Here is a 25,139-nt window from a genome sequence, read left to right as displayed (position 1 = left end):
CAAAAAATGTATACTAATAATAACATAGTAGTATAGTTCAATAGAATCTGAATAATTTAATCATAGATAATAATGACATATTGCGTAGCAAAAAATATAAATAATACAAGATGATAATTATCTTAATATACAATTCATGGACAACATGATTTAGTTGATGATAATAAAATATAAAATCAGTCTATAGGTAATCGAAACGTTAGTACACGACAATGTAATTGTATTAATTCATAAACAACAATCATGTAAACAATGAAAAAAGTAAATAAAATATAAAAAAAGAAATAAATCAAAATAAATAAATACAAAATAAATAATAATAAGTGATAATGAAACTAATATCACTAATTGCAGAGTCTCAAGATCACATGATGTTGAAGATGTAGCATAAGGCTAAGGCTCTACGCGTTTCGTGGGGACTCCCACTCATCAGGAGCAGTAAACAAGTACAAAGGATCTATAATAAAAAGGTAGAAAGTCACAAAGTGAACATTTGCTGGACAAAAAGGAAGGAGAGGCAAGAGTGTACTCAAACGTTCTTACCTATAATTACATAAAAGTATAATATAATTCAAAATGGAGGACGAACATTTTAAGAGCTAGCTCCCTGTGATTCACACAGTGTGTGTTAGCCCTTGTACACACGGTCGGAGAATCCCTCGGAATGTGTCCTATCGGACCGTGTCGTCGGATAATCTGACTGATTCCGTCCAAATATCAGTCGGACCCAATTTTCCAACATGTTGGAAATATTTCCCGACCAACTGGTTCGATCGGACATACTCCGATCATGTGTAGCGAATTTTGATCGGACCAAGTGCCACGCATGCTCAGATCAAATTCCTACATCAAAGCTATTGGCTACTAGCCTGAATGTAGTCCCATCGTAACGAAATTACGTCATTATGTTCTGAAAGATCAGATTTTTCGACAGCTTAGTCCGACTGTGTGTATGCAACAGTTTCGGACACAATCCTGCGGACTAAATCAGACGGACAAAATCCAACGGATTTGGTTGGCAGAATCTCCGACCATGTGTACAGGGGCTTAGAGTATGTGTGTTTAATAGCTTTTGTCCACTGGTCATTAGAGAAGGAAGAATTTAGGTCAATCTCCCATGTTGTCATTGATTTGGTGTTGTGGAAGGTTAGTTTGTCCTTCAGTAAATTGTATATTAGAGACGTGTCTTTTACAGACTTGAGAGTATTCCCATAGTATTGCCAGAGTTTGGAGTGTATTGTGATTGGTGGAGGAGGGAATGATGAAAGAAAACTGTATATATGGCATAGTGAGAAATATGCAGGGTTGGATAGTTTAATTTTGGTAATGGTACTTTCTGGTGGAATGGGAGTTCCACCTGAGTATATGTCGGCTATCCAGTGTAGTTCCGGTTTATCCCATCCCCTTATAGCCAAGTCCGGGGTAAGTTGTGTGAGGGTGGTAAGTGGCAAATCTACTTTGTGGTCAAAGAACAAAGATTGAAAGTGTTGTTAACCTGTTGTTGACCTTTTTCGATGTCCAGCCACAGTGGTTCAGTTGTTGGGTTGAACCAATGTTTTAAGTGTTGGACGTGCATGGACGGCTGTATGTTGGTCCTGTAGGTCTACCATAGCCATACCCCCGACTGTTTTATGTTTTGTTAAGTATTTATGGGAGCAGCAAGCCTTTTTCCCCTGCCAGATGAAGGATCTCATTAGTGAAGTTAAGGCTTTCGGGTATGTCTGTTTCAAGGAGATATGTAGAGCTCTACATAAATAAAGCATCTTGTATGCGGCCAATCTGCCCACCCAGGACATCTCAGCTTTAGCCAATTTTTTCATTTCCTTTTCAAGTTTGTCTAAGATTGGTTTGTAGTTGGCCTCTGCTAGAGAAGCACTGGAGGATGTTATTGTGATACCAAGATAAGTTATAACCCTCTCGGCCCAAGTGTCTTTTTTAACATTCTTTTACACTTTCTTTGTGAAATGGTAGGGGTACATTTGTACCCCCTTACCATTTCAAACAGGGGGGGGGGCGGGATCTGGGGGTCCCCTTGGTAAAAGTTAAAGGGTGCTTCCAGATTCTGCTAAGCCCCCCGCCCGCAGACCCCCACACCCACCGGCCAGGGTTGTGGGGATGAGGCCCTTGTCCTCATCAACATGGGGACAAGGTGTTTTGAGGGGTCTGTGACCCCCAAAGCATCCTCTCAATGTTGAGGGCATGTGGCCTGGTACAGTTCAGGAGGGGGGAGCTGCTCTCTCGCCCCCCCTCTTTTCCTGCGGCCTGCCAGGTTGCTGCTCGGATAAAGGGTCTGGTATGGATTTTTAGGGGGAACCCCACGTCATTTTTTTTTTTTATTTGATGCGTGGTTCCCCTTAATATCCATACCAGACCTGAAGGGCCTGGTAATTGAATTTGGGGGAACCCCCACGCTTTTTTAATTTTTTATCAATGACTATCAATGACTGTTCTCTGTATCACGGGGAGCCGACAATTCATTATAGCTGCGAGTGATTTTAAATGACTTTTTTTCCTGCAGAAATGACACTTTGTGCAGGGACAGTTCTAAGCAGGAGAAATATTCCCCCCTTCACAGGCATACTATACACACCCCTCAGGTATGAAATTTAAAGGAATATTACACTTTTATTGTTTCACTTTAATCATTAATAAAATCACTGCTCCCGGAAAAACTGCAGTTTTTAAAACTTTTTTTTGCATTTATCCATGTCCCCTGGGGCAGGACCCGGGTCTCCAAACACTTTTTAGGACATTAACTTGCATATTAGCCTTTAAAATTAGCACTTTAGATTTCTCTCATAGACTTGTATAGGGTGTTCCGGCTTTTCGAATTTGCAGTGAACACCCCAAATTGTTCACTGTTCGCCGAACAGGCAATGTTCGAGTCGAACATGAGTTCAACTCGAACTCGAAGCTCATCCCTACCACTCAGTACCACTTCCTGCTGCAATGCCTCAGTTTATATTGGCCACAGGGTGTCAATACCAGTGTCTAACATGCACGCTCATTTTTGCACTTGCTCACTAGTGCACATCCTCTATTTACCTTATGCACAGTGGTATGGGCAGTGTAATGTCTATTTCTTCTAATGAGAATCCAACCTTCCATAAAGCATATGTCCCAACTGCCTGGTTATGGGAACACCACTGGATTCCCAATTTCCTTTTCTGTGAAGAAGGTTTTGCAAGAACGCCTCTTGCTTGAATATAGTCAAAACATCCATCGGATATCTCCGCCTCATTATGAAAACAGGAAACCAAGGCTCATAGAGGATTTGCATCTGTCAACCTTCAATAACTAACATCTCAGTGTTTGCAGAACAAAAAGCCATAAGCGTTGTCTAGGGTGAGCAAGTCAACACGATGTCTTCTGTCCTGAATAGCTTTGTGACCACAGTCACTGTCGTTCAGATTGGGGTGGGAATTCCCTTGAACACTTTCATTCTGATTTTCAGCTGCAAAAACCTGAAGAACGGGCTCAGTGTCAGTCCAACCGATTTGATCTACGCTGTCAAGGAGCTGGTGAACATCTTCTTGCAGTTGGTCCTGACGGCAGAAAACCTATTTATTTTGCTTTGTCCTCATTTGTTTCTCATCAGGGAACTACATTTAACAATTACCTTTCTGATGCTGACCCCGATTTATTACAGCTATTGGCTTACCGGCTGGCTCTGTGCTCACTATTGTCTCAGCATCTCCAACTTCACTCATAAGCTCTTGGTTGGGTTGAAAAGATTCCTCTCATCTTTCCTGCCTCAGCTTCTTCTACTATCAGCAATCATCTCATGTGTCTCGAGTGCCCTGACTCTCTGGGAAATTCACATGGAATCTCAGGAGCATCCTTCCACCAACAGTTCCCAGGTCAAGCTCAGCGTCTCTGCCGTCTTCCTTATGCCCACAGCATGCAGGTTGGTGGCCACACTTCTGGGGTGCTGCCTGCCCTTTGTTCTTTCTCTGGTCTTCATCGGAGTCACAATGTCATCCCTTATAAGACATATGAAGAGAATGAAACAGAATTTCTCTGGCAATAAAGGTCCCAACCTCCAAGTCTACATCAACACAACAAGAACAATGATCCTGTTTCTTACTCTCTCCGTCATCTCTTATATAATTGGGCTCTATTTTACCACAACGATCTCTTCATATGAGATAATGATCATGAGTCTTCTCTCCATCATGTCCTTTCCTTTATTTGAAGCTGCTATCATCATCCAGGCGGTTCCTAAACTGAGGAAGATGGTTGTGGGAAAGGTCTGTGCTGGGGCGAGGTGTGGAACTGAGACTGAAAATCGCATCTAGTGGAGAAAACCGTATTTATTATGATGTGTGTTCCTCTAATTCTTTTTTTTTTTTTGTGACAATTCCTTTATTAAAAAAGAAGAAGAAGAAAAAAGTGTCCCACAATGTACACCCTCTGTCAATCACGCGGCCCAATGAACCCAAAAAATAGAAAAAAAAAAAGCTCTGCCTCGATGGAAGGAGCCCCGATGACTGCTGCCCCCCCCACAGCGGCAGCCGCCACAAAGGCAAGGGTGGGGACACCCAACGATGCAATCGGATGACCCTGCCCCCTCTGGGGGCACATGACATCTGAAGGGATGGGGTCACTTGGCCAAATCCCCGGGTGGCCCCACCCCCGTCTACACAACAGCCGCCACTGCGAAAAGACAGCAGCCAGCAGGACGCCCCCCACCGAGGCAGAGCGTCTCTAAAAAAAAAAATCTGGGTCCATTGGCGCCATGACCGAAGAAGGATGGACATCACAGGACACTTTCCCCCTTTTCTGTTCAAATTTTTTATTGTGTAGAAACACAAGGACAAAGGTTACAGTCAGACACATTCGAGGCCGTAAATACAGCGCATGACATCAATTTAACAGGGATAAAAGACAAAAACAAAAATAAAGAAAGCATAACTTATAAGTCACAAAGTGTACATAGCAGAGGGTATTACGTTAGCTCTCTTCAAGTTAAAACAAGGAGATTAAGGAATTCCATAGAATGAAATCTAGTAGGGGGGGGAAGACCCCCCCACCAAGCTTCAGCATAAACAGCAAAAACTACTATGTCGGGATATGGGAGAACATAAGAACAGTCAATTCGTCAGTACACAGGCCTTGTTCATGGTTCAAGAAACACAGGTAAATCGTATGTAGCCATAGGCTAAGAAAAAGAGAAAGAAAAAGAGAAAAAAAAAGGGGGGGAGACAGAGTAGGAAGAAAAAAGGTAGCATGTAAAGGGGGGACAGAATAGAAGTGGGGAAGAGGGGAGGGAGGGAGGTGGTCGGTGTCGGTAGGAGCACTCGGAGCCCTAGACAGCCATCAGATTAACCAGTTAAAGTGTGAACTCAGTTTATGGTACAAGAAGGGTAGAATCAAAATCTTAGGGAAGAAAGTTATCCACCCATGGAGCCCAAATTCGCGAATGGTGTCCTCTAATTCTTTTAATTAAAATGCTTTTTTTCTCCTAGATAAATGTATATAGACTGCAACTGCTGACTTCCCTTTCTGAATTTTGAATAGAAGGAGAACAACATCAACTCTATAGAGTCCAAAAAAACAGTTTTTTTTCTTAAATAGTTAAAGAAAAAAAAAGCCAACCCGAAAATCAGTATTTCAATGGGCCCTCAACATCTGGACTTAATAAGGTTAAAAAAAAATATCAAATAATTGTAGCAAGGTCCCAGGCTTCCTTCGGTCCAATGAGAACCTCCAGAGCCAGAGATAGCTGACATCCTTCTGTATGTGGTGGGTTGTGAGGCATGGTGGGTGCAGAGAAGTTGAAGTTATTGCAACGCCAGATACTTCTTGAATGTAAAAGAAAGTTTATTTGCTTTAACAATCTTTTTTGGGGGCGGAGAGAGGGTTAGGGCCAAGATACCCCCCTAGGTAGTTGCAAGATTATTGGCAGATTGGCGAGACTTCAATAGGAGGACAAGCTATGCAGGGAAAGGCATCCAGCAAGACGCCACATCTACATGTGTAGGAATGCTGTCTCATATGGCAACAGTCTTTAACCGTTCCTAACACAAACGTAACAGTTCCTTTCTCTTTCACTACAATCTCTCAGCCCACTGAGCTCTCGGTCTTTCACTAGACCCACTGATTCACTGCCACTGAATCCCTTGAGCTCCTCCAATCTTAACGGTGGTATCTTCCTCAAGTGTCACCCCCTGGGTCCCTAGCATGTCACTAAAGATACCTCTCAAGCTTCACCCCACTGACCCGCTTGGACCCTGGCTTGACACACAAGGCTGCTCTGCAAGCGTCTCCTCTGCTGGTTGGGTCCCTGACTTGAGTCCCACTGAAGTTTCCCAATTTTTTACTGTCCCCAGTTTGTGAGAATACTGCTCCGGTACTTGCTTCAGTTACTCACAGTGGCCCCCGGTAATAAGGTGAACAGTCCCTTACTGGCGACAGCTTCCTCTCTACCTCCGACCACAACAGGTTCTCCGGCCGGCAGAACCGTCACTTCTAATTGGACTGCAAGCCGCAGTCCCAACCCTGTTCTGCTCTCTTGCTTCTGGATAGGCCCCCAGACAGCCTAGCAGTCAGATGTGCCCGAGATAGGCTCTGGTCTAAAAGCCCGGTAACACAACACATGTCCACCCAGACCACAATTCAGGTGATACAGGACATAGATCACCTGACTCCACCCGAATATATAGGTTCTCCCAGCAGGCCAAGGGATTCAAGAAAACCCCTTCCCATTGGCTGAGATGCCCCATATTGCCATAACTGGACCTTGGGTTGCCCTTCTCATATCTAGTACCACCAAGTACCCAGCCACCTAGTGGTAGAAGAGAAAAGTGCAACAAGGCCAAACTTAGGGAGAAACCAATAGATCGCTATCAATCAACCAGGATAGTTATTCCTGGCAAGTAAATTTGTGAGGAGCAATCCTGCTTAAACTCCAAGTTGCTACATCAGAGCGGCATTTGCTATGATTCCTACAAATCTCCTGGGGCTATTTCAGACAGTGTTTAGCACCCATGCATCTAAACAAGTACATTAAGCCTCAATGAAGAGAACCTCAAAAAACATTGGCTTGTCATGTCTTGACCGACTGTGTCCAAACTTTCTAAACAAGGGGCCAGTTAACTGTCCCTCAGATTTTAGGGGGTCAGACTGTAGCTATTGGGAGTAGAAAAGGTTTTGACTTCAGTGGGAAAAAACTATGCCCCATCACCGATGTCATTGGGAGGAATTGTGCCCCATCACTGATATCAGTGGGAGGAGTCGTGACCCATCATTGATGTCATTGGGAGGAATTGTGCCCCATTGTTGTTGTCATTGGGAGGAATTATGCCCCATTATTGTTGTCATTGGGAGGAGTTGTACTCCATCATTGTTGTCATTGGGAGGAGTTGTACTCCATCATTGATGTCATTGGGAGGAGTTGTACTCCATCATTGGTGTCATTGGGAGGAATATTGTCCCTTCATTGATGTCAGTGTGGGGGGGGGGGGATTATTCCCCAATGTTGGTATCAATGGATGAAATAGTGACCCAAGGGCTGGATAGAAGGAAAGGCCACATCTGGCCTAAAACTAAGTTTAAAGATGTTCCGCGCAGATGGTTAAATGTATACTATGGTAAGAGCTGCTGCCTCCACCGTGACACCTACCTAAGTAGGGTCTGCTCTCTAAAAGTGTATATATATGAAACAATTCCTTCCAATATAGCGACGAGTGCAATTACTAATTCGACAGAATGAATAAACATATATAACCCATGTACCATAAATGAAAAATGAGTCTTGAATGCAATAAAGTGACAATTAATGAAAAGTCCTATTATGGTATTCAAGTCCTAAAATTGGTAAGCATTCCATATATTAGAAATAAAGAACATCTTTCAAATGGTAACTTGTGTCTTGTTTTGCTCTGTGCTTGTAAAAGAATCAAAGTGCAGGTGCTCCACTCAGTGCTCCCCTGTGTTAATGCACTCACCAGAGGGTCTCCCCTCCGGGGGGGTATTGCACCTTCACAGCCAACCTGCTGTACATTGGGACACAGACCTCCGCTGATGTTATTCTTATATCCTTATCGGCCCCTTCATCTCCATAATATGAAGTATATGCAAAGAGAAATGACACTCCATAGTGCAATACCGTATAAACTCCCTTTATTCTATGGTAAATGTGTAGATATGCACTCACATTTCATTTACAATTGGTAAGCAGTAAAAAAAAAAAAAAAAAAAAACAGGAAGTCTGTCATTCCCATGCGTACCATGGACCAAACAGGAAGTGACACAATGATGCGGAGGCTCCGCCCTATGCGTTTCGTATGCACAATGTCATCGGGAGCAGCACCATCTTGCTACGCTTCCTTTAATATATATTGTGTAGTAGCCTAGCAACCCAATGCAATGTGGTTAGCGGCCATTTTGTTGTAGACCATAGCTGTTCATGCTGTTACTTAATACTACTGTGCGGGTGTTGTGGAAATTTTATGAAGATGTATTTTAATATGTATTGTCATAAGAGCTTCCCAGTGTTAGTTCTCTCGCAGACTGGGGCAGACTGACGCTGGTTGAGATTAGTTTGGTAGTGCAAAGCTCCTTGGGGATGTAGAGAAGTGTTTGCGGAGTGGGGACATGTCCTATAGCAAAGGGCCCTGTGCGATGCACAGAACGCTCGTCTGGTGGGGGTGTGTTCGCTCCTGTGTGCCAATATATTTGTGGCCTCATGAGCGTACACCTGCAGATAATCTCTTGCCCACAAAGACAGAATAGTCCGGGTATGCGTTGTTCTCTGGAACAATGCAGAATAAGTATACCTATCAGCGGAAATATGGGAGTCTTTTGGGTTACATAGTTACATAGTTAGTCAGGTTGAAAAAAGACACAAGTCCATCCAGTTCAACCTTAAAAACAAATAAACAAAATAAAAAATAATCATACAATCCAATATACCCAATTTTAGGCCCACAATTGATCCAGAGGAAGGCGAAAAAACCCCAGCAGAGCCATGATCCAATTTGCTACAGCAGGGGAAATAAAATTCCTTCCTGATACCTCAAGAGGCAATCGAATTTTCCCCGGATCAACTTTACCTATGTTAGTACCCAGTTATAGTCTGTACATTCAGGAAAGTATCCAGGCCTTTCTTAAAGCAATCTACTGAGCCGGCCAGAACCACCTCTGCAGGGAGTCTATTCCACATTTTCACAGCTCTAACTGTGAAGAAACCTTTCCGTACTTGAAGATGAAATCTCTTTTGCTCTAGACGTAAAGAGTCCCCCCTTGTCCTCTGCGTTGTCCGTACAGAGAATAACTCAACACCAAGTTCACTATATGGACCCCTTATATATTTGAACATGTTGATCATATCCCCCCTTATTCTCCTCTTATCAAGAGTGAATAAATTTAGTTCCTCTAATCTCTCCTCATAGCTGAGCTCCTCCATGACTCTTATCAGTTTGGTTGCCCTTCTTATGGTCAGAGACGGAGTCCGTGCTTGAAAGCCACGTGGCTTCTAAAAAGATGCATGCACCCTGTCTCTGCTGAGACACGCCCATAAGACTTCTGTAGTCATCTTTCATTGGTTATTGTATATATTCATTTATACTGTGTTGTTACATCTTTATTTGGTCATGTCCTTATTTGGTCATTTCCTGTGAGGTCACAAACTGTGTAGGAGGCGATTTGGCTTTTGAGGGCAAACCCTCCGGTTTAGGACTTCCTGTTGATGTGTAAATAAAAGCAGATGCACGGCTCAGAAAGGGAGTCATGCTGAGATGAGGACGTAAGAATGTGGTAATGTCTCTTTTCTTGGGGATGCAAGGGAAATGGAATGATAGGTAAGGTACATGATATCATTAGACAGAATGTGTGCTTAGGAGCACAGGAGATATGGCTGTGTGCATACAGCCAAATTTCTCGGACAGCGGGCAATCCAGTATAGTGGATATAGATGGATATTCTTGCTAAATACTCTCCAACCGGAAGACATGAATATAGACATAGACTTGAATTGCTTTATTACCAATTTTTTAAACATCTCCCAGACCACTGTATCGAATTAAATTAGAGCAATAACATCTACATTCCATGACACCCCCCCCCCCCCCCCCACCCCAACCACTGCATCTTCTAGACACTCAAATATAATACTTTTTCTACTAATAATTTAATTTTAACAATACCATTTTTATTAATATGTTAATGCACATAGGTATTGTTTTTTACAAAAAACAATAAAATATGCACAGGTACAATCTCAAAATTCCACTTAACACAGTACCTACACATTAACAGCGCTATAAAAATAAAATGAGTACCATATATATATATATATACACACCATTACGGAAAACAAAGAGTCTAAAGAATGGAAACGTTCATAAAAAGGAGTGTTGTGATCCCAAAGCCCTTAGGTTTGATAGGAGAGTCTTCTTTTAGCCCTTGTACACACGGTCAGAGATTCCGACGGAATGTGTCCGATCGGACCGCGTTGTCGGATATTCCGACTGTGTGTGGAGTCTACATCGGACTGTTTCCGTCTGAGTATCCGACGGACCAAGTTTTCCAACTTCTTGGTAAAATTTTCCGACAAAATGCTCCGATCATGTGTAGAGAATTCCGATCGGACAAAGTGCCACGCATGCTCAGATAAAATTCCTAGACCAAAGTTATTGGCTACTAGCCTGAACGTAGTCCCGTCGTAACGAAATAACGTCATCACGTCGGATTTTCTGACAACTTTGTCCGACCGTGTGTATGCAACAGTTTCGGACAAAATCCATCGGACAAAATCCGACGGATTTGGTTGTCGGAATCTCCGACCGTGTGTACAGGGGCTAAGAATCCACAGCACACCATGCATATAAACAACAGCCTCGTGTCCCATGTGATCCTTTGCCAATGCACTTACCCCTAAGGGATTAATCTTAGGCATTTAATACTCTCCTATCAAACCTAAGGGCTTTGGGATCACAACACTCCTTTTTATGAACTTTTCCATTCTTTGGACTCTTTGTTTTCCCTATAGTGTGTATATATATATATATGTATGTTACTCATTTTATTTTTATAGCGCTGTTAATGTGTAGGTACTGTGTTTAGCGGAATTTTGAGATTGTACCTGCGCATATTTTATTGTATTTTATTACTTATGATTATTATAACAGCAGCTGTGTATATAGATAGAGTGCGCTTGGATCGGTTTCACGACATGATTGTGTGACTGATAATTTGTGATTATTTGCAAAAAAATGCTTAAAAACAAGCATGGATAAAAGGCTGTGGATACAGGAAACGGCCGTACATAGCGTGCGTTCCACGGACCGGAAGTGACGTCAATCGACACAGGAAATTCTGTCAATGCATTTCACCCTCCCTCAGGGCGTCATCGGGTCCATGGAACGCACGCTATATACGGATGGTTCCTGTTTTTAAGAGTTTTTTTGTAAGTACCAATCCCTATGCGCATTTAACCAACTTTTTTAACAGTACTTCACTATTGGTCCATCCTCTTTTTGTTTCTGGGTACCTGCTTATCCTGTTGAGAGCCTCTATTGGAAATTTAGCATCTAATGTTCCTACATCGATCTATCATCTGATGTGTTGACACCAATCCATTTACAAGCCCGAAGTGACCCCTGGACTGCAAAGCTGGGGGTCGTCTTGTTCTGGTGAGTGGGGACACATAAGGGGGCGTCACTGTACTCCTGCAAGTTTATGAAGCATTCTTTGCCCTGACCCCACTGTGGATCAACACTTCAGTTTCGTTTATTTGGACTTTTCTGTTTATTTCACTAATATTGTGTGTTGTGAGCGCTGTTGTTTTCTTTCTACATTCATTCAAGTGATTAGCACCTTGTGGACAGCAGTTGCAATTTATCATCACTTAGTTGTTTCCATTAGCGCAAGTTTATATTTAGAAATATACTGTCACAGAGAGGGATATCTACCTGAAATAGCCGGTGGAGGAGGCCCCGGACCACATACCAGTAGAGCTGGAGGGATGGACAACTCCAGTAGATGTGGTATAGCGTTCCCCCGATCTTGGAGACACCTCCAGCAGGGCTCTGAGGCTGATGGGTATATAGCATGCAGGCGTGACGGAGTTAGATACCAGTAACAGAGCACCTTATATGTTCTATATGTCCTTATATGTTCTCTTTGTAAAGTGCGCATATAGAGCCCTTGGCCGCCCATCTCCGTATATTGGCCCATTGTTCCCAGGTTAGTTCCTCTCCGAGGTGTTCCTCCCATCTACGCATGTATCTATGTTTCCCCCGAGTGACCATATCATGTGAGTTTAGAAGTTTATATATCTCTGAGGTCAGTCCTTTCTGTGTGGGGCCCGAAAGGACTTAGCATTCAAATGGGGATGGCTTAGAGAATTGAAGGGTTGGGTTGATGGTGAGTGCATAGTGCTGCATCTTTTTTTCTTTTTTTTATAAATTCCTTATTTTTCATAGATTCCACATTACAATTCATCACAGTCTTACATTATCTTTTTTTAACCATCCTGAATGATAAATACCATCCAACTGTGTATCTCGTACTACCATTAATTAACTCTTTAACTCAGTGTGAATTCTCTTTTCTACTTTTACCCCTACTCCCTGTCTATTTATTATCCACCCCCCCCCCCCCCCCCCACAACACAAAAAAAAAGGGCAGGGGAAGGTAGAGGAGTTATGACCACCCTTCCCTGCAATAGACGCATTGACTCCCCCTTCTCCTCAAACCCAGTCAATGCCCTCACTTCTGCGTATGTGTTCAATTTAGACCAAATAAAGGCCTCTAGTTGCATCCTCCTAAAAAAATCTAATTAAAGGGGATGTAAAGGTAAATGTTTTTTCACCTTAATGCATTCTATGCATTAAGGTGAAAAAACATCTCACACTGCCTGCGCCCCCATCCCCCCCTTTTTACTTACCTGACCCCTAGAAAGTCCTGCGCTCGTCCCCCGACGTCCTTTCCACCGTTCAACCTGGCCGCTGATTGGCTGGAGTGGATGGATGGAAAGCAGCACAGCCATTGGCTCATGCTGCTGTCAATCACATCCAATGACGCAGCGAGCCAGGGGGTGGGGCCGTGTGATACAGCGAGCGGCTATAGCCGCCGGCTGTATCACGGGAGCGTGCCCGCAGATGCTTCTCACCATGCGAGGGAGCTCACATGAACGTGAGAAGCACCTGCGGGAGGAAGCCGAGACAGCCTTCGAGGGACCCCAGAAGAGCAGGTTCAGGGCCACTCTGTGTAAAACAAGCTGCACAGTGGAGGTAAGTATAACATGTTTGTTATTTAAAAAAATAAATAAATTCACTTTACAATCCCTTTAAGGTGCTATCTCCCGTTCAATCTCTCTTTTTGTCATTAGACGGTTATCCACTGAAAAAGGAATGATCCTGTTGATAACTCTACGTTGTATCGCTCCAAACCTAGGCTATGTCAGTCCCGGCTGGAACGCTGGCGTACCCAGGATTGGGATCATCAGGCTAGGGTGTATGGAGATAGGCGTTTTTTAAAATAACTTTTTAGTCCTTCGCAAAGTGGCGCCTAACATTGGATGTTTTCTAACTTCCACTGGCACTTCAGCTTCTGGTATCCATACCAAACCTTCCAATGGAATGTCTATCGTTGTCTGTTCCATTTGTATCTCAAGGTTTCTTACTTTTAAGCCCCCCACCACTCCATCACTCTGGTCAAATATGAAGCTTCCTGATATCTTATTGGGTCCAGGAACCCTATCCTTCCTTTTCCTTTAGGAAGTGATAGTATAGCTCTTCGTAGTCTTGCTGGCTTCCAAATAAACCTCAAAAATCTTGATCTAAGGTCTCTTATGCCGCGTACACACGAGAGGACTTATGTCCGACAGACATCCAAAGGAGTTCCGCCGGAGTTCCGACGGAGTTCTGGCGGAGTTCTGGCGGACTTTTCGACCGAACGGACTTGGGCACACACCATCACACCAAACTCCGACGGAGTCGAACGTGATGACGTACGACTGGATTCGAATAAGGAAGTTCATAGCCAGTAGCCAATAGCTGCCCTAGTGTCGGTTTTAGTCCGTCGGAGTAGCATACACACGAGCGGATTTTTCGAAGGGGACCGGGTCCGGCGGAGTTCCGTCGGGAAAATTTGAAGCATGCTTCATTTCTAAAGTCCGTCAGACTTTGGCGAATCAAAAGTCCGTTGCAGCCCACACACGATCGAATAGTCTGACGGACTCAGTCCGTCGGAGTTTGGATGTTGAAAAGTCCGCTCGTGTGTACGGGGCATTAGAAAGCTTGGGGAAGGGTCTGGAGGATGTTATTGTGATACCAAGATAAGTTATAACCCTCTCGGCCCAAGTGTCTTTTTTAACATTCTTTTACACTTTCTTTGTGAAATGGTAGGGGTACATTTGTACCCCCTTACCATTTCAAACAGGGGGGGGTGGGATCTGGGGGTCCCCTTGTTAAATGTTAAAGGGTGCTTCCAGATTCTGCTAAGCCCCCCGCCCGCAGACCCCCACACCCACCGGCCAGGGTTGTGGGGATGAGGCCCTTGTCCTCATCAACATGGGGACAAGGTGTTTTGAGGGGTCTGTGACCCCCAAAGCATCCTCTCAATGTTGAGGGCATGTGGCCTGGTACAGTTCAGGAGGGGGGAGCTGCTCTCTCGCCCCCCCCTCTTTTCCTGCGGCCTGCCAGGTTGCTGCTCGGATAAAGGGTCTGGTATGGATTTTTAGGGGGAACCCCACGTCATTTTTTTTTTTTTATTTGATGCGTGGTTCCCCTTAATATCCATACCAGACCTGAAGGGCCTGGTAATTGAATTTGGGGGAACCCCCACGCTTTTTTAATTTTTTATCAATGACTATCAATGACTGTTCTCTGTATTACGGGGAGCCGACAATTCATTATAGCTGCAAGTGATTTTAAATGACTTTTTTTCCTGCAGAAATGACACTTTGTGCAGGGACAGTTCTAAGCAGGAGAAATATTCCCCCCTTCACAGGCATACTATACACACCCCTCAGGTATGAAATTTAAAGGAATATTACACTTTTATTGTTTCACTTTAATCATTAATAAAATCACTGCTCCCGGAAAAACTGCAGTTTTTAAAACTTTTTTTTGCATTTATCCATGTCCCCTGGGGCAGGACCCGGGTCCCCAAACACTTTTTAGGACATTAACTTGCATATTAGCCTTTAAAATTAGCACTTTAGATTTCTCTCATAGACTTGTATAGGGTGTTCCGGCTTTTCGAATTTGCAGTGAACACCCCAAATTGTTCACTGTTCGCCGAACAGGCAATGTTCGAGTCGAACATGAGTTCAACTCGAACTCGAAGCTCATCCCTACCACTCAGTACCACTTCCTGCTGCAATTCCTCAGTTTATATTGGCCACAGGGTGTCAATACCAGTGTCTAACATGCACGCTCATTTTTGCACTTGCTCACTAGTGCACATCCTCTATTTACCTTATGCACAGTGGTATGGGCAGTGTAATGTCTATTTCTTCTAATGAGAATCCAACCTTCCATAAAGCATGTGTCCCAACTGCCTGGTTATGGGAACACCACTGGATTCCCAATTTCCTTTTCTGTGAAGAAGGTTTTGCAAGAACACCTCTTGCTTGAATATAGTCAAAACATCCATTGGATATCTCCGCCTCATTATGAAAACAGGAAACCAAGGCTCATAGAGGATTTGCATCTGTCAACCTTCAATAACTAACATATCAGTGTTTGCAGAACAAAAAGCCATAAGCGTTGTCTAGGGTGAGCAAGTCAACGCGATGTCTTCTGTCCTGAATAGCTTCGTGACCACAGTCACTGTCGTTCAGATTGGGGTGGGAATTCCCTTGAACACTTTTATTCTGATTTTCAGCTGCAAAAACCTGAAGAACGGGCTCAGTGTCAGTCCAACCGATTTGATCTATGCTGTCAAGGAGCTGGTGAACATCTTCTTGCAGTTGGTCCTGACGGCAGAAAACCTACTTATTTTGCTTTGGCCTCATTTGTTTCTTATCAGGGAACTACATTTAACGATGACCTTTCTGATGCTGAGCCCGATTTATTACAGCTATTGGCTCACCGGCTGGCTCTGCGCTCACTATTGTCTCAGCATCTCCAACTTCACTCATAAGCTCTTGGTTGGGTTTAAAAGATTCCTCTCATCTTTCCTGCCTCAGCTTCTTCTACTATCAGCAATCATCTCATTTGTCTCGAGTGCCCTGACTCCCTGGGAAATTCACATGGAATCTCAGGAGCATCCTTCCACCAACAGTTCCCAGGTCAAGCTCAGCGTCTCTGCCGTCTTCCTTATGCCCACAGCATGCAGGTTGGTGGCCACACTTCTGGGTTCCTGTCTGCCCTTCATTTTTTCTCTGGTCTTCATCGGAGTCACAACGTCATCCCTTATAAGACATATGAAGAGAATGAAACAGAATTTCTCTGGCAATAAAGGTCCCAACCTCCAAGTCTACATCAACACAACAAGAACAATGATCCTGTTTCTCACTCTCTCCGTCATCTCTTATATAATCGGGCTCTATTTTATCACAACGATCTCTTCATATGAGATGATGATCATGAGTCTTCTCTCCATCATGTCCTTTCCTTTATTTGAAGCTGCTATCATCATCCAGGCGGTTCCTAAACTGAGGAAGATGGTTGTGGGAAAGGTCTGTGCTGGGACGAGGTGTGGAACTGAGACTGAAAATCGCACCTAGTGGAGAAAATCTTATTTATTATGATGTGTGTTCCTCTTAGCCCTTGTACACACGGTCGGAGATTCCGACAACCAAATCCGTCGGATTTTGTCCGTCGGATTTTGTCCGAAACTGTTGCATACACACGGTCGGACGAAGTTGTCCGAAAATCCGATCGTTCAGAATGTGATGACGTTATTTCGTTACGACGGGACTACATTCAGGCTAGTAGCCAATAGCTTTGGTCTAGAAATTTGATCTGAGCATGCGTGGCACTTTGTCCGATCGGAATTCTTTACACATGATCGGAGTATGTCCGATCGGAGCATTTTGTCGGAAAATATTTCCGGCAAGTTGGAAAATTTGGTCCGACGGATATTCCCGACAGAAATTGTCCAAAGCATACCACACACAGTCGGAATATCCGACAAAACGCTCCGATCGGACACATTCCGTCGGAATCTCCGACCGTGTGTACAAGGGCTAATTCTTTTCATTGAAATTTTTTTTTCTCCTGGATAAATGTATATAGACTGCAACTGCTGACTTCCCTTTCTGAATTTTGAATAGAAGGAGAACAAAATCAACTGTATAGAGTCCAAAAAAACTTTTTTTTTCTCAAATAGTTAAAAAAAAAAAAGCCAATGCATTTCAATGGGCCCTCGACATCTGGACTTAATAGGGTTAAAAAATATCAAATAATTGTAGCAAGGCCCCAGGCCTCCTTCAGTCTAATGAGAACCTCCAGAGCCAGAGATAGCTGACATCCTTCTGCACCCTCTCACTACAATTTCTCAGCCCACTGAGCTCCAGCTTTTCTCACTAGACCCACTGATTCCCTGCCACTGAATCCCTTGAGCTCCTCCAATCTTCACGGTGGTATCTCCCTCAAGTGTCACCCCCACTTCTTTGCTGAGTCCCTACCATGGCACTCTAGATACTTCTCAAGCTTCACCCATGCTGGCCTGCTTGGTCCCTGGCTTGACACACGAGGCTGCTCTGCAAGTGTCGCCTCCGCTGTATGGGGACCTGACTTGGAGTCTTACTGAAGTTTCCCGATTGGTGTGAATACTGCTCACACAGTGCACATTGTGGACATGGATATGGAGTAAAAGATGTCTTAGCCCTTGTACACACGGTCGGAGATTCCGACAACCAAATCCGTCGGATTTTGTCCGTCGGATTTTGTCCGAAACTGTTGCATACACACGGTCGGACGAAGTTGTCGGAAAATCCGATCGTTCAGAACGTGGTGACGTTATTTTGTTACGACGGGACTACGTTCAGGCTAGTAGCCAATAGCTTAGGTGTAGGAATATTGATCTGAGCATGCGTGGCACTTTGTCCGATCGGAATTCTCTACACATGATCGGAGTATGTCCGATCGGAGCATTTTGTCAGAAAATATTTCCGGCAAGCTGGAAAATTTGGTCCGACGGAAACAGTCCGATGCAGACCACACACAGTCGGAATATCCGACAAAACGCTCTGATAGGACACATTCCATCAGAATCTCCGACCGTGTGTACAAGGGCTAACATTGCTAATCACTGTTTCATCACGTGGTGGAATTGAGTTTGGACTCCTTATGGTTGGACTATTATAAGGACTAATTTAATGAACTTTATACATTTACTTATTCATTCAATTTTTTACACAATTATTTGGGTATATTTTTCTGTCATATATACACGTTATAAATAAGGGTGATGTGATTATGTTTATCATTTCTTTTGCACATATGGTGTTTGATTTATGGTATTAATTTTGGCTCCATCCATTATTACATCTATATGCCATTATATCCTCCTTCCCTTTTGTTATTATAAGGGCTCAAGGGAATTAGTGAGTTTAAAGTGTCCCTTGCTTGGATATTGTCAGAGGGAGCGCAGATCTTTACATACTTTCTTATCTCTGTTTGCATTGTTGTTACAAATTAGAACTGCAGCTCCCATAAGGATTAACTTCTGAATATTTGTTTTTTTTAAGTTTTTAATTTTTTAATTTCATGCATTGAGGTTTTTGCATCTACTGTAGCGTAATTTTTTTCTGCTTTCCATTTGAATACTGCTCCAGCACTTACTTCAGTTACTCACCGTGGTCCCTGGTAATAAGGCAGACAGTCCCTTACTGGCGACAGCTTCCTCTCTACCTCCGACCACGACAGGTTCTCCGGCTGGCAGAACCGTCACTTCTAATTGGACTGCAAGCCGCAGTCCCAACCCTGCACTGCTCTCTTGCTTCTGGATATTCCCTCAGACAGCCTGGCAGTCTGATGTGCCCAATCTCTGGCCTAGCATCCTGGGTAATACAACATATGTCTACCCAGACCACCATTCAGGTGACACAGGACACAGATCACCTGACTCCACCCGAATATATAGGTTCTCCCAGCAGGCCAAGGGATTCAAGAAAACCCCTTCCCATTGGCTGAGATACCCCATATTGTTATAACCGGACCTTGGGTTGCCCTTCTCATATCTAGTACCACCAAGTACCCAGCCAGCTAGTGGTAGAAGAGAAAAGTGCAACAAGGCCAAACTTAGGGAGAAACCAATAGATCTCTATTAATCAACCAGGATAGTTATTCCTGGCAAGTAAATTTGTGAAAAGCAATCCTGCCTAAACTCCAGGTTGCTACATCAGAGTGGCATTTGCTATGATTCCTACAAATCTCCTGGGGCTATTTCAGACAGTGTTCAGCACCCATGCATGTAAACAAGTGCATTAAGCCTCAATGAAGAGAACCTCAAAAAACATTGGCTTGTCATGTCTTGACCGACTGTGTCCAAACTTTCTAAACAAGGGGCCAGTTAACTGTCCCTCAGATTTTAGGGGGTCAGACTGTGGCTATTGGGAGTAGAAAAGGTTTTGACTTCAGTGGGAAAAACGATGCCCCATCACCGATGTCATTGGGAGGAATTGTGCCCCATCACTGATATCAGTGGGAGGAGTTGTGACCCATCATTGATGTCATTGGGAGGAATTGTGCCCCATTGTTGTTGTCATTGGGAGGAATTATGCCCCATTGTTATTGTCATTGGGAGGAGTTGTACTCCATCATTGGTGTCATTGGGAGGAATATTGTCCCTTCATTGATGTCAGTGTGGGGGGGGGGGGGGGGATTATTCCCCAATGTTGGTATCAATGGATGAAATAGTGACCCAAGGGCTGGATAGAAGGAAGGGCCACATCTGGCCTAAAACTAAGTTTAAAGATGTTCCGCGCAGATAGTTAAATGTATACTATGGTAAGAGCTGCTGCCTCCACTGTGACACCTACCTAAGTAGGGTCCGCTCTCTAAAAGTGTATGTATATGAAACAATTCCTTCCAATATAGCGACGAGTGCAATTACTAATCGACAGAATGAATAAACATATATAACTCATGTATCATAAATGAAAAATTAGTCTTGAATGCAATAAAGTGACAATTAATGAAAAGTCCTATTATGGTATGCAAATCCTAAAATTGGTAAATATTCCATATATTAGAAATAAAGACCGTCTTTCAAATGGTAACTTGTGTCTTGTTTTGCTCCGTACTTGTAAAAGTGCAGGTGCTCCACTCAGTGCTCCCCTGTGTTAATGCACTCACCAGAGGGTCTCCCCTCCGGGGGGTATTGCACCTTCACAGCCAACCTGCTGTACATTGGGACACAGACCTCCGCTGATGTTATTCTTATATCCTTATCAGCCCCTTCATCTCCATAATATGCAGTATATGCAAAGAGAAATGACACTCCGTAGTGCAATACCGTATAAACTCCCTTTCTTCTATGGTAAATGTGTAGCTATGCACTCACATTTCATTTAAAATTGGTAAACAGTAAAAAAAAAACAGGAAGTCTGTAATTCCCATGCGTACCATGGACCAAACAGGAAGTGACACAATGACGCTGAGGCTCCGCCCTACGCGTTTCGTAAGCACAATGTCATCGGGAGCAGCACCATCTTGCTACGCTTCCTGTAATATATATTGTGTGGTAGCCTAGCAACCCAATGCAATGTGGTTAGCGGCCATTTTGTTGTAGACCATATCAGTTCATGCTATTACTTAATACTACTGTGCGGGTGTTGTGGAAATTTTATGAAGATATATTTTAATATGTATTGTCATAAGAGTTTCCCAGTGTTAGTTCTCTCGCAACCCCCTCTAAAGAGCTGACTAGGGCAGACTGACGCTGGTTGAGATGCGTTTGGTAGTGGAAAGCTCCTTGGGGATTTAGAGAAGTGTTTGCGGAGTGGGGACATATCCGCCAGCTAAAGGCCCCTGTGCGATGCACAGAACGATCGTCTGGTGGGGGTGTGTTTGCTCTGCAAAGACATTATTGGTTTAACAAGTGTGCACTCATGTCTATCCTGTGTGCCTGATCTACATATTTGTGGCCCCCATGAGCGTACACCTGTGGATAATCTCTCATCCACAAAGACAGTAGAATGGTCTGGGTATGCGTTGTTCTCTGGAACAACGCAGAATATGAATTCCTATCACGGGAGTCTTTTGGGTTGTTATGGTCAGAGACGGAGTCTGTGCTTGAAAGCCACGTGGCTTCTAAAAACTTGCATGCACCCTGTCTCTGCTTAGACACGCCCATAAGACTTCTGTAGTCATCTTTCATTGGTTATTGTATATATTCATTTATACTGTGTTGTTACCTCCTTATTTGGTCATGTCCTTATTTGGTCATTTCCTGTGATGTCACAAACTGTGTAGGAGGCGATTTGGCTTTTGAGGGCAAACCCTCCGGTTTAGGACTTCCTGTTGATGTGTAAATAAAAGCAGATGCACGGCTCAGAAAGGGAGTCATGCTGAGATGAGGAAGTAAGAATGTGGTAATGTTTCTTTTCTTGGGGATGTAAGGGAAATGGAATGATAGGTAAGGTACATGATATCATTAGACAGAATGTGTGCTTAGGAGTACGGGAGATATGGCTGTGTGCAGACAGCCAAATTTCTCGGACAGCGGACAATCCAGTATAGTGGATATAGATGGATATTCTTGCTAAATACTCTCCAACCGGAAGACATGAATATAGACATAGACTTGAATTGCTTTATTACCAATTTTTTTAACATCTCCCAGCCCAAAGTGACATCAATCGACACAGAAAATTCTGTCAATGCATTTCGCCCTCCCTCAGGGCATCATCAGGTCCGTGGAACGCACGCTATTTACGGCCGTTTTCTTTTTTTTTTTTAAACAACGAGTTTATTGATAATGAGAATAACAGAGCATTCAAAGTACAATATACAAAGGCCATCAAAACAGAGGATGAAGATCACGTATTAAAAATACAGTATACCCAATTTGTTTACATTTCTGTTTGTCATAGCCCCTGTACACACGGTTGGAGATTTCCACAACCAAATCCGTCGGATTTTGCCCGTCGGATTTTGCCCGTCGGATTTTGTCCGAAACTGTTGCATACACACGGTCGGACAAAGTTGCAGAAAAATCCGATCTTTCAGAACGTGATGGCGTTATTTTGTTACGATGGGACTACATTCAGGCTAGTAGCCAATAGCTTTGATGTAGGAATTTGATCTGAGCATGCGTGGCACTTGGTCTGATCAACGTTCTCTACACATGATCGGAGTATGTCCGATCGGACCAGTTGGTAGAGAAATATTTCCAACATGTTGGAAAATTGGGTCCGACGGATAGTCCGATGGAATCAGTCCGATGCATACCACACACAGTCCGATTATCCGATGACACGGTCCGATAGGACACATTCCGACGGATTCTCCGACCATGTGTACGGGGGCTTACAGTGTGCATGCCTGCCCTATCAGCCCCCCATTCATACACCCAGTGCATCTGTCAGAGGGGCAGGTGAATACAACCACACCCATGGGTTAAGCTCTGTATATGTAGAAATCCGTATGCGCTCAATCTATGCCACCAGACCCCCCCACCCCACCCCACCCTGCCATCCAAGCAAGCATCCCTCCCAAGCACTCGGCAGAGTACAACCCAAGGTGATCCTGTGACTGCAGCTGCGCCAAGCGTCGTAGTGTGATCTGGTGAAGTTAGTCTATACAGGTATCCGGACTGTTGAGCCACCGGTCCCAGATCTTATTGTACTTGTTAGGGCAACCGTTATGTGCATAGACAACCTTCTTCAAGGGTAATGTTAAATTTACCTCGGTTATCCATGCCCTGACCGTGAGAGGTACAGAGCGCAAACACAGCTTGGTAATTAGCTTCCTAGCTCTAAAAAGAGTCTCGTGTATAAAGACAGTATGGGATTGATCAGTCGGTGTATCTGTCAAAAAACCCAACAGACACGTTTTGGGGTCTAATTGTAAGGGGGAGCCCATGTGGTCATGCAGGAACTGAATGACACGTAGCCAAAATGCCTGAACATCCAGGCAGGACCAAATTAAGTGGTAAAATGCAAATGGGTGGCCCTCACACCGCGGACACCGCGGGTCCTGAGAGGCTTTATATTTACGGATTCTTGCCAGCATGAGGTATGATTTGTGTAGAATGTACAATTGGGTTGCCGTTTCCTGTTTTTAAGTGTTTTTTGTAAGTACCAATCCCTATGCGCATTTAACCAACTTTTTTAACAGTACTTCACTATTGGTCAGTCCTCTTTTTGTTTCTGGGTACCTGCTTATCCTGTTGAGAGCCTCTATTGGAAATGTATCATCTGATGTTCCTACATCGATCTATCATCTGATGTGTTGAGACCAATCCATATGTGTGGGATATCATTTACAAGCCCGAAGTGACCCCTGGACTGCAAAGCTGGGGGTCGTCTTGTTCTGGTGAGTGGGGACACATAAGGGGGCGTCACTGTACTCCTGCAAGTTTATGAAGCATTCTTTGCCGTGACCCCACTGTGGATCAACACTTCAGTTTCGTTTATTTGGACTTTTCTGTTTATTTCACTAATATTGTGTGTTGTGAGCGCTGTTGTTTTCTTTCTACATTCATTCAAGTGATTAGCACCTTGTGGACAGCAGCTGCAATTTATCATCACTTAGTTGCTTCCATTAGGGCAAGTTTATATTTAGAAATATACTGTCACAGAGAGGGATATCTACCTGTGACTGTGTGAAAAAGTGATTGCCCCCCTTGTTAAAACATACTATAACTGTGGTTGTCCACACCTGAGTTCAATTTCTCTAGCCACACCCAGGCCTGATTATTGCCACACCTGTTCACAATCAAGGCATCACTTAAATAGGAGCTGCTTGACACAGTAAGGTCCACCAGAAGATCCTTAAAAGCTACACATCATGCCGAGACCCAAAGAAATTCAGGAACAATTGAGAAAGAAAGTAATTGAGATCTATCAGTCTGGAAAGGGTTATAAAGCCATTTCCAAAGCTTTGGGAATCCAGCGAACCACAGTGAGAGCCATTATCCACAAATGGCGAAGACATGGAACAGTGGTGAACCTTCCCAGGAGTGGCCGGCCGCCCAAAATTACCCCAAGAGCGCAGCGACGACTCATCCAAGAGGTCACAAAAGACCCCACAACAACGTCCAAGGAACTGCAGGCCTCACTTGCCTCAGTTAAGGTCAGCGTTCATGCCTCCACCATCAGGAAAAGACTGGGCAAAAATGGCCTGCATGGCAGAGTTCCAAGGAGAAAACCACTGCTGAGCAAAAAGAACATCAAAGCTCGTCTCAATTTCTCCACAACACATCTTGATGATCCCCAAGACTTTTGGGACAACATTCTGTGGAGCGATGAGACAAAAGTGGAACTCTTTGGAAGGTGTGTGTCCAAGTATATCTGGCGTAGAAGGAACACTGCATTTCATAAAAAGAACATTATACCAACAGTAAAATATGGTGGTGGTAGTGTGATGGTCTGGGGCTGTTTTGCTGCTTCAGGACCTGGAAGACTTGCCGTGATAAAAGGAACTATGAATTCTGCTGTCTACCAAGAGATCCTGAAGGAGAATGTCCGACCATCTGTTCGTGTACTCAAGCTGAAACCAACTTGGGTTCTGCAGCAGGACAATGATCCTAAACACACCAGCAAGTCCACCACCGAATGGCTGAAGAAAAACAAAATGAAGACTTTGGAGTGGCCTAGCCAAAGTCCTGACCTGAATCCTATTGAGATGTTGTGGTATGACCATAAAAAGGCCGTTCATGCTGGAAAACCCTCTAATGTAACTGAATTAGGACAATTCTGCAAAGATGAGTGGGCCAAAATTCCTCCAGGACGCTGTAAAAGCCTCATTGCACGTTATCGCAAACGCTTGGTTGCAGTTGTTGCTGCTAAGGGTGGCCCAACCAGTTATTAGGTTTAGGGGGCAATCACTTTTTCACACAGGGCCATGATGGTTTGGATTTTTTTTCACCTTTAATAATAAACACCTTCATTTACAAATTGCATTTTGTGTTTACTTGTGTTGTCCTTGACTATTGTTTAAATTGGTTTGATGTTCCGAAACACTTAAGTGTGACAAACATGCAAAGGAACAGGAAATGAGGAAGGGGGCAAA

The 25,139-nt window shown here is 43.8% G+C and overlaps 2 protein-coding genes across 2 annotated transcripts; both read left to right on the top strand.

Moving 5' to 3' along the window:
* Positions 1 to 3,362: 3,362 nt before the first annotated feature.
* Positions 3,363 to 4,298, top strand: LOC143925222 (taste receptor type 2 member 40-like). The gene has a single exon (XM_077449817.1). The coding sequence runs from the start codon at positions 3,363 to 3,365 to the stop codon at positions 4,296 to 4,298; it is 936 nt and encodes a 311-aa protein (XP_077305943.1).
* Positions 4,299 to 15,745: 11,447 nt separating this feature from the next.
* On the top strand, positions 15,746 to 16,681 carry LOC143925221 (taste receptor type 2 member 40-like). The gene has a single exon (XM_077449816.1). It carries the CDS (start codon positions 15,746 to 15,748, stop codon positions 16,679 to 16,681), a length of 936 nt encoding a protein of 311 aa, XP_077305942.1.
* Positions 16,682 to 25,139: the final 8,458 nt, after the last annotated feature.

Source organism: Lithobates pipiens, unplaced genomic scaffold (genome assembly GCF_037356315.1).
Source record: "Lithobates pipiens isolate NorthernLeopardFrog02 unplaced genomic scaffold, aLitPip1_a1.2 Scaffold_22, whole genome shotgun sequence".
In the NCBI taxonomy this organism is placed as follows: Eukaryota; Metazoa; Chordata; class Amphibia; order Anura; family Ranidae; genus Lithobates; species Lithobates pipiens.
The sequence above is the reverse complement of the archived record's forward strand: the minus strand, read 5'-3'. Positions and strand labels throughout refer to the sequence as shown.